The 12,882-nt window shown below is 42.9% G+C and overlaps 1 protein-coding gene across 1 annotated transcript; it reads right to left on the reverse strand.

Moving 5' to 3' along the window:
- Positions 1 to 7,601: 7,601 nt before the first annotated feature.
- LOC147445749 (protein DEHYDRATION-INDUCED 19-like) lies at positions 7,602 to 11,032 on the reverse strand. The gene is made up of 6 exons (XM_086525177.1): positions 10,669 to 11,032; positions 9,539 to 9,684; positions 9,370 to 9,449; positions 9,224 to 9,282; positions 9,033 to 9,141; positions 7,602 to 8,188 (listed from the first exon to the last, which is right to left on the reverse strand). The coding sequence occupies exons 1-6, from the start codon at positions 10,745 to 10,747 to the stop codon at positions 8,077 to 8,079; spliced, it is 585 nt and encodes a 194-aa protein (XP_086381303.1). The 5' UTR covers positions 10,748 to 11,032; the 3' UTR covers positions 7,602 to 8,076.
- Positions 11,033 to 12,882: the final 1,850 nt, after the last annotated feature.

Genomic DNA, 12,882 nt, shown 5'->3' on the forward strand with positions numbered 1-12,882 from the left:
GCTCCCCCTATACAGTATACTCACTATAAGTATAGGGTAACAATGGGCGGGCGCCCATGACCTGGGCAACCGGTCAAGGCACATAGGCCTTAACCCTAACAACCTCCCACTTAAAGGCCAATGTGCCTTTAAGCAAGATCTACTAGTGTACAACTAATAGAAGGTGAGATATTCTCTCAACCTATGCCCACTGACTCTCGATGAGCTAGTGCATCCGGCTCTACTGATAGACAAACATCCCGCTACGAAAGCCACACAGAGCTAGCTCCAAGCTCTACAAATAGTCTACAAGAGCTCATGCACTCCTGCAAGTATCGGTCCAATACCTGTAAACCTCCCCTATGCTCTATGCCGAGATTAGTCATCGAACAACTAATCAACCCTGCTGCAAATGCTCCCACTGCAGCTGCTATGTCGGGCCTCGAGATCAACATCTCGTACATGAGGACACCAAACGTTGATGCAACCCTGGCAACCTCTGCCACCTCCAACTCAGAACTCAACTCATGGCAATCTTGTCCCCTATCATAGAGACCATGGCACTCTGACTCCGAGCTCTAGAGTGACTCCTCGTGCCCACCACATATCACATGTGTACCAAGAGTATCCATCTGCATCAAGCTCTAGCATAAGCATATCAAGAAATGACTCCACAATAGCTGACATCTCAGCATCCATGTGAGTCATCTCTGTCATCACCTCTGATGACTCATCCTGTTGTGACTCACTAGAGCTGTCCCGCTCTACCTGTGCATCAGTAGACGCAACCTGCAGAACAAGGTCACTGCTCTGCACTCTATGCAAAGTATCCTGCAACCCACAAGCAAAAGAGACTCGCCTGCTCTCTCGCTCTCTACCTGGCTGCATGATCACAGAGACAACACCGTATCTCCTATGATCCACATGCAATGGGTAACCTGTACCACTCATGGCACCTCTCGCAATCACTAGCGAACCCAAATGCATCACAAAATCTCTCTCTCGTAGCAAAATCTGACATCCACAATCTCTAAGCTGACCAATCGAGATCAAACTCACTGTCAAATCTGGTACATAGCGCACATGTCGTAACAAGTAAGATGCACCACTCGGTAATGACAGTCTCACATCTCCTGCACCTGCTATCGCATGCACTGATCCATCGGGTCAAACGTACACTGCCAAGCATCCCGCTAGAATAGCTACAAAACCATTCACAATGCGGCGTGACATGAAACATAGCATCTGCGTCTAGCAACCACTGCAAAGGGAGTGAACTATCCACCTGTATATCATCTCGTGCATAGCTCGAGGTAAAAGTGACATCCCCGTCACTAGTATACTCCGACACTACATGTGCCTCAACTGTCAAAGCAACTGTGTCCATGGCATCACTACATACATCTCTGAGACTGCCATGTCTCCTACGATGTCGCATACGATGAAAACAGCGCCGTCTAACGTGTCCAGAATGACCACAATACCAACATATCACCTGTCAGCGTACTCGTGAATGTACATGTCTCACACAAGTCCTTGATGACTCAGATCTATCATACATATCATGTAATCTGCGCCAAAGTGCTCTCGAAGTAGTCTCATACATAACAAGAGCATATACAGATTCCGCAAGATGCAAAGAGAGCGTAGATAGTGCCATCTCCTCTAGCTCCTGCCACTGATCGTCACACATGTTTGAAGGTCTACCTGCATCACCACTCAATGGTCGATGCAACCCTCGCTGTGTCAATGCATCAAGCATACACTCTCTCCATGCTGCAAAGTCTGACCCATCAAACATGCACATTTCGGAGAGATCATAATCTGAGTGATCACCTGTCTCTGCCATGAGCACAATGTAGCAAACTAGAAAGAAAAACCACCTCACCAACAACACCTGGAAACTGTCTACAAATATGGCCAGAAACACAATGTAAAACCTGTGAGACACACTCCAAAATAGAGCTCCCGCAATGTCAATACAAGCCTCGCATGCTCTAGTATCACATTGCAATCTGTGAGCTAATCACCAAGCCCACACTGTGTGGTATCGATGCATACACACGCACAAATCTCCCACCTGCAGAGAACACCGCACACAAATGCTGAGTGCAACCCGCAATCTCTACCTAGATCGCATAAATGATACGCATAAAACTCCTGGGAAAATTTTGCCAGAGTTTCGACACACAATGGCTATCAACACAAAATAACCATTGTCCTGCAAGCTCAATACAATGAGCAATCAATGCGCATAAAACTACACTCAACATAAATGCATAAGCTCTGCAAAACTATGGCAAACAATGCTCGAGATCACAAGACTCTCCCACCCGAGAGCAAACCACTGTCTCAAGCAAAGAAAGATACACAACTCCTCACTCTTGCGAGAGTGGATACAAAACACAAAACTGTGTCCAAACTGACAAAACCTATCAAAGTGAGAGTAAACACTCGATCACAAACTATGGCGAGAATCTGGGAAAAATCCAACAGAATTTTCTCTGAAAACTGAGCAAAAAACTCAAGTACAATCTCTACCATAAACCATAACACTACTCAATGCCAATGAGTAGAAATGTCAAAATGGCTCCACATTTTCACATACAATGGCAATCCGCACTTAACGTACATTAACGGAGTGACCGCGCATAAGCAAGCGCCAAAAGATTTGCAATCTGGAAACTTGATCAATGCGAAAACAATGCTCTCAAGAGAGCTCACCGGCACTTGAAAGTGCTCGCCAAAATGCATGTATAATCGGCATCAACCATGCGCCATAACCATATGCAAACCATCCACAAAGACCATGAATCCAAGCACAAAATCACTACCAAAGTATCCTATGAAAACCAGTGAAAGAAGCTCCACCTGTGTGCTCCAAAAAACTGCGTCTCTCAAGAGACTGCCTCGGTGGTGTGTAAACGCCTCCGTACTTCATTGCCCAAGTCTACCAAAAAACCCTCAAACCACAAGCTTAACACAAGCTGCAGTTGCATCTTCAGCTCAGAATTTATGCACTCAACATCAAGCATCTCCCATGCTTCCAAAAGTGCATCAAACTCGCACACAATGCGACAACAGAAAATCTGGAATTTCTGTATACAGTCAGTCTGAGCTGAATATCAGCAAAACGGTGAGGAATTTGCAAAAAGTTTCTTCTGCAAAGTTGTAGACCACGTTGAAACGGATGGGAATTCAAGGACAGAATTCTCAGATCTGCATTCTACAAGGAGAAAAACGAATCTGAAAATAGTGCTGCTGCGCACACAGTTTTAGGGCAGCACCTTCACTTACACACAATCTTGCACACTCCTTTCTGAGCTTCCACAAGAGCATACATCACTCTCAAATGAGCTCACAAGATCCCATTGCATTGTCACAAAGCTTCCAAGCTTTCTTAATCTCTCTACCGTCGAGAGCGAGCGAGCTATCGCCTCGAAGCTCTCAAAGCCGTCGTGCTCTCCGCGGTCACCATAGCTCTGATACCAATTGAAGGGGATCGGGGAGCACCACAGACGGAGAGTGAGAGAGAGAGAAGGAGACACACACACAATATGGGTGGGGAGACTCAAAGAGTGGCAGCTCCCCCTATACAGTATACTCACTATAAGTATAGGGTAACAGTGGGCGGGCCCATGACCTGGGCGACCGGTCAAGGCACATAGGCCTTAACCCCAACAAAGTGAAACTACATGTTTCCGACAAGATAGTATCGCAAAATGCAAATGAGGCCATAAGGAAATTCAATGAGTGATATCCTCATGCGAGATCTTGTTGAGCAAATTTGGGAAAATACATCGCGTCGACTTTGAAGAGAAGGCAATGCAGAATTGTGTGAAAGGAAAAAGCTAGCCGAATTTGATTGTCAACATAGAACTTGCACCATTTTGGGAAGTATGCAAGTTGCATACGAGGATTTAAAAGATTTGGCACCAGCTTTTGCTAATTTACGTCGACTGCAGCTATGGGACACAATATGGAACGAGTAGAAGGTGAGATTATGCTCCTTCCCAGGAAGCCACACTTGAGATGCACATTGTGATATGTGAATGATATATTGGAATTTCACTTTCATGGGTTGGAATGGAGGTGAAACTCTATAGTAACACATATGAGAACTGAATTGTTGTTGCACGGAGCAACAAGAAGCAACACATGGTTTCTTTGTTGAGTGTAGGGGTGCTACAACTGTGGCATGTGAGGTACCATGGTTGGAGATTCTACTTGGAGAGTTTTTCATATATGGGTCAAATGTTGGTTGGGTGAAAGCATAAGTGGGTGGACAAAAAAGTTGTCATGAACATAGCTATTTTTGAAAGTATTTGACCAAAATGAAAAATATAGGGCATGTTATATATCACTAGATAGCTCTTCAAAAGGAGAATTTCAATTTATAATGGGCACACAATTTAGAATTGATTTGTAAAAGTTTTACTAGTCTCCACTTTTTAGAAAACAACTATTGAAAAACAGCTTGTCTATTGTGATCTTAATAGCATATAGTCGGCACGACGCCTAGTGTTTCACACAAGGACAAAGCACACTAAGGTGTACTATCACTTCATCAAAGACAAGGTCTTGACTAGCAACATTGACTTTAGCTACTTGAGAATAGATGAACACATTGTCGACATCATCATGAAGTCTGTGAGAGCAAGGAAGGCGAGGCAATTTTGAGTTATGCTTGGAGTACAAGATATGGTGTTCAACTTGAGGGGGAAGTGTTGAGGTATCAAGCTTAACATAGGGTATGCCTCGATGACTCCTCATGTGAGGACAATAGTCCTAGGCAAGGATTGGGTGGTAGTGACAAATCTCCACCCACACCTATTGAGCCCATGCTATATAGGTCCCTTTTCCATGCCATGGCTCATAGTCCCTCTCTTCTTACATTGGTCTCAAATCTCAGGCTCTCTCTCTCTCTCTCTCTCTCTCTTCTTGGCTTGCAAGCAATGCAATGGTGGGGAAGGGAGAAGGTGAATTTTGGGTGCTCGGATGGAGGGAGCGGGGGTGTGATGGCCACAAGGGCACCATGCAAGAAGGCATGCAAGTACACACGCAAAGCATGCAGACCAAAGGGATGGTCAAGCGTGGTCGGGCACAAGGCGTGGAGGTTACAAGCTGATGTGAAGACTTCTCTCTCTCTCCCCTCGTTGTTAGTTGCTGCCTACGTGCCATAGCTTCAAGTGTGAATTTTTATTTGGCATTTAACTTTGGGTGCCCTAATTGTGGTGCATCGAGTGCACAATTTCAACTTCTTGGTTTGGTGTTACATGACAAATTTGTTGCATGGCTTCACCTTCAACTTCAAATGCAAAGGCCATGCCATGCTCTCAACTTCCACCATGCAAAGGAGCAAAGCCATGACGTTTATCGTATGCAAAATCGATGTACAACATTGTGCAAAGCTCTCAAGTTCAATGAGCAAGGCTCCTAATATAGTTTGTGCAAGACAATGCAACCACCGCTTTCAAGGCAAGGCCTTAGAGCAAAGCAAGGGTAGGGTTCATTTTCTTGAAACTGTGGTTATTGTACCAAGGTGTGGCGGCCAAGGTGAAGGCAAAATCAAAGGCAAATCTAAAAAAGAAACATGGAGCAAGACTCCAACTTTGACAACAACTCAAGAAGATCTTAGAGGTGTCGAAGACTCCAAGACAAGCATACACAGTTTCAAGTCATCAGATACAACAAGGTTGAGATCTTCTCCAAAGAGAGTAGCCATAATGTTAGGGTCTAGTTGCCATTTGGAATGTCATAAGAGCTAGTAAAGGTAAATTCAACATAGCAATAGATTCAAATAGGTCTAGAGCACACCATGTTGGACTCATAGCAAAAGCGGTGTTGGTTTCTTTTTGTGCAATGTTATTTTCACATTTGCCTTTGTTGTAGCCTCAGACGTCACTTTTCAAAATCAGAGAGGAATTTCCACATATGCATAGTTTATTTATGCATTAAAGAGGGGTGAGGGATCTTTAAAGGTGCCCACAATTTAAGTATAGCATGTATATAGTTAAAAGTCACTTGAATGCAGATGATATAGGAAAGTTTTGATAAATCATTGTCTCAAGGTTGTAGCTTGGGGCTTGATTGTTGAAGCCATATGCCTTTTGCTCGTCTTTGCGGAAACAATAGTCTGAAACATGGTTGGTTCTACCAGAATGAGCACGTCATTTTATTATAACAATCCTTTGCAAGACAGTTGTCCTTCCCACAAGGGAGACACTTCTTCTTCCTTAGTGCAATGGTTATCAATGCCATGTTTCCCTTTTGGAAAGATCCTTTGTCCTCCACCTCCAATCCTCAATCTCTTCTTGAGGAAATAGAATATGCATCATTAGCTATCCAATTGTCTTAGCTTACGACTCTCCCTTTTTGAAATCCAAAAATGCCCTTTGTGAAATTGCACATGTAGTGGAAAATATAGAAGATGTATGCAAGTATTGAAAATTTCTTTCTCCAAGTAGAGCAATAAAATTTTCATACGTTTAAGAAAATGGTTTTTCTAGAACATTGCTTGCTGGCAAGCTTCAATTGCTCAAAAATGTGGGAGATCCTACACTTACGGTTCCACTTCAGAAAGAAGAACACATGCCCTCATACAACCCTGCCTTCAACACCCGTCCAAGCCTCAAGGGGGTGTTGCTGATAGGTGAGCTGGCTATGGCCGATGGAGAAGATGGGGAGCCATGCAGCTGAAGGCGTGCAGAGCAAGGAAAATAGAGAACAAGATGGAGAGCTCGACACAGAGAAATAAAAACGCCTTGTATTGATTGAAGCCTCTTTACATATATAAAGGGTGAACTTGCCATGCAAAGGCATGCAAAGTGAACTGCCTGCTATAGGCTGTGCCCACGCTGTGCCCACAAGCTTGACATACTTTCTAGGGGAGGGCTACAAAAATGCTACCCTTCAAAAGAACTGTAGGAAATTTGAATAAATAGTTGTATGCCCTTCCAATTTGTGTAGAAAGACAAAGGGAATTCCTTTAGAGCCTTCAAAATGCCAACCCTTGAAATTTGAGGGCTGCTCTCATACACATGAACCTCCTAATACAAAACGTGAATTTCTTTTATGCAGCAAAATTACACAAACAACATCCACATTATCAAAGGCTGCCTTCAGTGAAGCTTAACCGTCACAAGGAATTTGCTTTGCAAGGTCCTCTCTCTCTCTCTCTCTCTCTCTCTCTCTCTGGCCACGCGCACAAACTCACACAAGGGCACAGCACAAGGCACAAGCGCGTTTCCTAGCTTGTGGAGAACGACCTTTCAAAAAGGTGCACCAACGACATTGTTTCCTATAAATACTTGATTTTGCAATAAAACCACTGCAGTCTACAGGGAACCCATTCGGTTTTTGACTGATCAAGCAAGATACAAGGAAAATTTCCCTTGGACATAAAACCCCATGAATGCAACGCACTAATGTGACCTGATGATTTAAGCCATAGATGTTGAAGCATAGTTATTCAAACATCTAACTTTTGTCAACGGGTTGTAGACGGGGAATGAGGCGTTTGTATGAGCCCGTATACCTTGATCATTCAAATTATTCCTCTCAATCATACCTCATTAAACAGAGAATGTAAAACAGACAACTAAGCACCATAAAGAAGAGGCAGTCGAACAAAATCCTTGAACTATGAGCCTGCACCATCGCATCAGGCCAAGAGTGATATATGAGGTTACAGATTAGATTATGATTGGATTGATAAGGTGCCACCTGTGTAGTGGGTGCTATGTACAAATGATGCATTATAGCCATTACAGGATGACTCCTTGCGTTTTGCCCAGCAATACATGTGCCGAGAATACTATACTCTGTTATACATATATATTAATACTAACAAGGCTTCTCTTTGATGCCATCTATTCTTTCACCATTCTGTTAGGCTTGAGCCAAAGCTATGTTCCTCTTGGACTAACGGAGTGGTAACAGGGAAAGCCCAACAATCTCTACACGTATGAATTCTAGAAGGGCACCTCCCTGCACCATCCGCACCACAAAAATTCCAACCTCTTCACGACCTGCTCTTTCAAAGGGGGGAGGGGAAGAACCCAACCAATACGACACACTAGACTTCGAAGGGAGCAATCAATCTTCCCTGAAAACAGTGGAGAGCACCATCTGTTGTACAAACTTTGCTCGATTTGTCGCCTCTTCGACGTTATGCTCCCAAATCTCAGTCTTGAAAGCAGCTCCCAAACTGCACAAATCATTGAATACTTATGAGGCAATCCCTATACTGCTTTTATCAAATGCAAAGAAATAAGGGAAAAAACAATTTCAAGTGCAAAATGAAGTAAGAAGGGCTCGAAAATCCTCGGCAACAGCGCATTGAAAAACTTTTACAGACTCGTAACAATTCATACAAGGCATGTATGTGTACCATGGGATCAACGATGCTTCTGCAAGCCCTCAAACGGTCCCCAAAAGTGGCACTCTGCTTAAAGGAATGTCAGACAGAATACCTCCGCTATGACTTGCTTCAAGAGAACGTTGCAACCAAAAATCCCTACCAGCACACAATGTGCAGTATGCAAGTTGTAGGGCACTCACTTGCATAAAAATATGCTTTGATTCAGCAAATTCTTGTATGAAACAAACACAAATGAAGATATGAGATGTCAAAAAGAGGGACACAATGCAGCGCCCATAATAGGGCCTAAAATAAGGAAGCAACTACTGAAGTAGCACTTAGTCTAAAGGCTATAAAATCTTTTGAACTCGAATGTTCAACAACCAATACAATTCCTGACCATATAGAGTATGGTCACTCGATTGTTCCACAGTCAAGTAGCAGATAGTCTAAAGGCTCTGTAATCTTTTCAACTCGAACATTCAACAACCAATACGATCACACTGACCATATATGTAGACGACAACATAATCGAAGAACAACCCCGTCATCAGTTTAGGCCTTCCCACTTCCGCAATACTAGAGGGGCCCCATACATCAAACTACCATTTTAATGATTGAGAAATAAAAGGTTTAAAAATTAGATAATACTCATAGACACAAATACTTATTCCACACTACCCGCCCTTACCTCGGAACTTTCCGATCAGTGGAAGTCACGGGAGCCTCCTTGCTATCTTTAGAAGTAGCATCAGACTCCGGAAAAGAAAACCCGTTTAGCAGACTAGACAGAAGAGGATCTGCTTCAAAGCCAAAAATAAATGCATTGACACTCTGCTTGGTAAGTATTAAATCTTAAAGAAATTCTAAGGTGACTCCTACCTAGAGAAAAGGATGTTGAAGAAGATGAAGATGATTTTCGCGCACGTCTTCGACGTTGCATGTGTTACAACGTCAAGTTAAAGAATTCACCACATATATATAAATGAAGCAGACTAGCGAAAGTAATGTACAGCTGGGAAAAGGATATCTTAAATAGGTGTGCATGCTGATGAGTGATATGTCCAACAATGTCAGGACCTGATTTTGCAGCACATACCGGACATATCTGCAGTACACAATTATGTTTCAGCTTTTTATGCCTTTCTGCCCAAAAGAAAAGGCAAGTCTAGAAGGGGCCAAAAGGCTAAAACAAACCACTGATTTGGACTCGGTACCATGCTCCTCTTCAAGGTGAGAGCACAGAGACCCAATATCATACTCCAAATAGCAAAAAGGACAAGAAAATTCAAACAGTGCATCGGTATCCACCTCAAAATCATCATAATTCAGCGGTGCACAATCTGCAATCCCAAAAACTGTCAGCACAACAAGTGACTAAAAGTTATCACAGAATACTTACTGCTACATTAACATATGCAGAGACAATATGTGACAATACGGTATACATCCAATGAAAAAATATCCCTCCTCAAAAAACCATCACTACATAAGCGCAAGCTTCCAGCCTTTCCTGGTTACAGTCACCGGCTGTTCTGCATATAATCACAGTTAATGCACAGCAGGAAAATATCGTCGGACAATATTTTCACTTTTTTACAGCAGCAGCCCAACCTTTTGAGCCACAGTCATTTGATCGGTGCGTATCTGGTCTTTTGACCAGCTAAAATGTCCCTGTGAATAACTGGTTCTAGCAGGATGGCCGGAGGGCAGGTCAAGGCGACCCAGCCTTAATCCCACTCCTTGTAAAGTATAACACTTGCCCATAGTCCAAAGGCAATCATTCCTACATAACCCCTGCTCATGGTCAAGGCCAAAACTCCCAATCATCATGCTACATCAGCCTATGTGGTCATATAGAATCAGAAAATGCAAATTTGTAGGCTCATTGATGTATGTGATCACCAACACTATCATTCTTGGCGACTTATCTGAAACCCGATTGATAAATTACTGCACTCAGTATTGCCATCATGTCACAATCACAATTCTCTGTGATGTTTAAGGATGCCAAGTACATGAACCCGATCGATCAATTTCTGCAGTAGGTATAGTCATCATGTCATGAACACAATTCTAATCAATGTTTAAGGATGCCATTGGCGATCAAAAGCACAACTGCATGTAATCCTCTACCACCGCCATACTATCCCACCGTACAATTGTCACCAAGATCACCATTGTCATCATACAACAATCAACAAGACCATCACCATCACACGCTAGAATCAAAGATCAAACCCCACAGCAGACCAAAAAAAAATTCTTGATCATTGAATGCCAACAGAAACATGATTAAACAAGTAGTTGGCAAGAGAAAATATTACTTGAGGGAGTGTTTGAGCTGCAGGGTGGTACATCGCACTGCGCAAGGCCCAAGAAGTTTTGCATCCATAGCACATCCATAGGAAGGAGGGGTGCAAACTCCCGAAAAGCGCTTGCCTCAGCTGCAATGAGGGTTCCTACTTCTGCAATGAGAGCAGAGAGAAGAAGAAGATTGTCGATGATGGGCTGGCGGGGAGACCCTATAAATACACAGACATTCTCTCTCTCTCTCTCTCTCTCTCTCTCTCTCTCTCTCTTCACTCACACACACACACACTCACACACAACCCCCCGCGCACGCACTAGCTGGAATAGGTTTGGCTTGCAGAGGAAGCCTTATGGGAAAGGGAGAAGAAAGGCTTTTTGGGTACCTACCGGAATGAGAGGCGAGGCGTCTCTTGCTTGTGGTAGTGGACAGGAGCCCGAAATGCCTCATTTCGCTTTTGCCTTTACAAATTACCACATTGCTCTTACAATGAGCATGCTCTATCAATGTTCAAAAATGATTACAAATGTCCACCTAAACATAAAATGGCCATTGCTCATAATTTTCTACTAATAAAATATCCATAGACTTGATATCCTTTGCATAGCCCGCGCTTTGCCACCTTTCAGCTGCAATTAATAATTGGTAATCAAATCCCATTACATACCTCTCCGTTAGGAAGCAACTATCCTTAGTTGCTATATTATTAGTTTGCAAAGGATACTTGTCAAAAATAGTGGTTAAAATTATGAATCACAAATATCATGTATCAAAATAAAACCTCATAAACTTAAATAGGTCATCCGCATACTGCAGATTCTAGTGTCCCATACCACTAGAATAAGTTGTGTGTGTCATATCTTGACATACACGATATTATTGCTCACAATCATCCTTCAAAAATCAAGTTCCAGTAGCTCCAAGTCCAAATCCATAAACACTTGGCATGCAAATAGAGAGCTCAAGTGTCTTCTTCGCCATTAGAGTCAGGAAGTGAAGGACCATCAGGTTCTTCTTGAATTTTCTAATTTGAGAGGGGAACTTCTCCTGGGACAAAGCATAAGCAAAATTTCACAACTCATTCTATTCATAACCATTGAATTGGATTCTACTTGCTCTATGGAAGAGGAATCTTTTGGGTTATCTACATCTTTAGAAGAATGCAAGAAAGAGATTATTGAAGGCCTAACTATTGAGTACCACCATGGGGATTTAGCCCACATTGAGCAATATTATTTTATAATTTTGGGCTTTGGTTGAAATTACCGAAAAACGACCCTTGTATCTAGTTTTCCTCATTCAATCACGGTGCCATGAGCTATTTTATCCTCTTTGGTAATCTTGCCTCAGTTCTTGTAAGGTTTGTGCAAACACTACCCTACACAACAACCTGAGAGTGAGCTGGTGTTAGGCCAAGGGTAGGGCAAGGCCCAATGGAAACGTGGCACAGGGGTCGACCCTATAGATAGGGAAGAGGTAGGATGGGAGGAGCAAGTTGGTTCAATCTTCCCTTGACCTTTCACTGATATCAGAGCAAGTGAGAGACTCTAGGAAAGGTGAGATCATGGAGTTTTGTCCATGAAGCTTGTATGGTATCATTTGCATGGCATGCACAAGCTCATGGCGAGCTCCAATCAGCAAGGAGCCACACAAGAGATCCGGCTTACACATGGGAAGGTGACAAAGTGACCTGCACATATAGGCTTCTTGATGGTGCCAAAATGAGTCACCCCTATTGCTTAATGGATATTTTTCATCACTACACTAGAAAGCGATGCGACTTGTAGCAAGCAGCACATGCGATTTTATCTCCTTTCTCCCTGCTCCTAGAGTTTGCCATAACCAAAAAAAAATTCACTTTTTCTTTCTTGCTTGGGTGCCCTAACTAGAGGATATATTGTGTACAAACCAAGTCAAAACTGACCCATATAGACTGCCAACATGGTGTCAAATGCCCCTATCCTTATCTATAGATAACCTACAGTGAGGCTTCATGAAAGGGGTGCTCCAAGAAACTTATATCACCAAAGATATCTCAACATTTGAGAATACCCCAATCAAACAAAACCTCACTATGACACTCCAAAAGGCTCAACAGACATGACACGACAATACTAGACTCGGAAAGGGCTATCTTTCAAATCTAGTCTTGAAAACAACCAAGTAACTGCTAGAAAACAAGCCAAAAAGTGGTTCCGCAATCGTCCTATGAGGGTATTGTTTGCAACTC

Source organism: Adiantum capillus-veneris, chromosome 12 (genome assembly GCF_014529385.1).
Source record: "Adiantum capillus-veneris isolate H3 chromosome 12, ASM1452938v2, whole genome shotgun sequence".
Taxonomy (NCBI): domain Eukaryota; kingdom Viridiplantae; phylum Streptophyta; class Polypodiopsida; order Polypodiales; family Pteridaceae; genus Adiantum; species Adiantum capillus-veneris.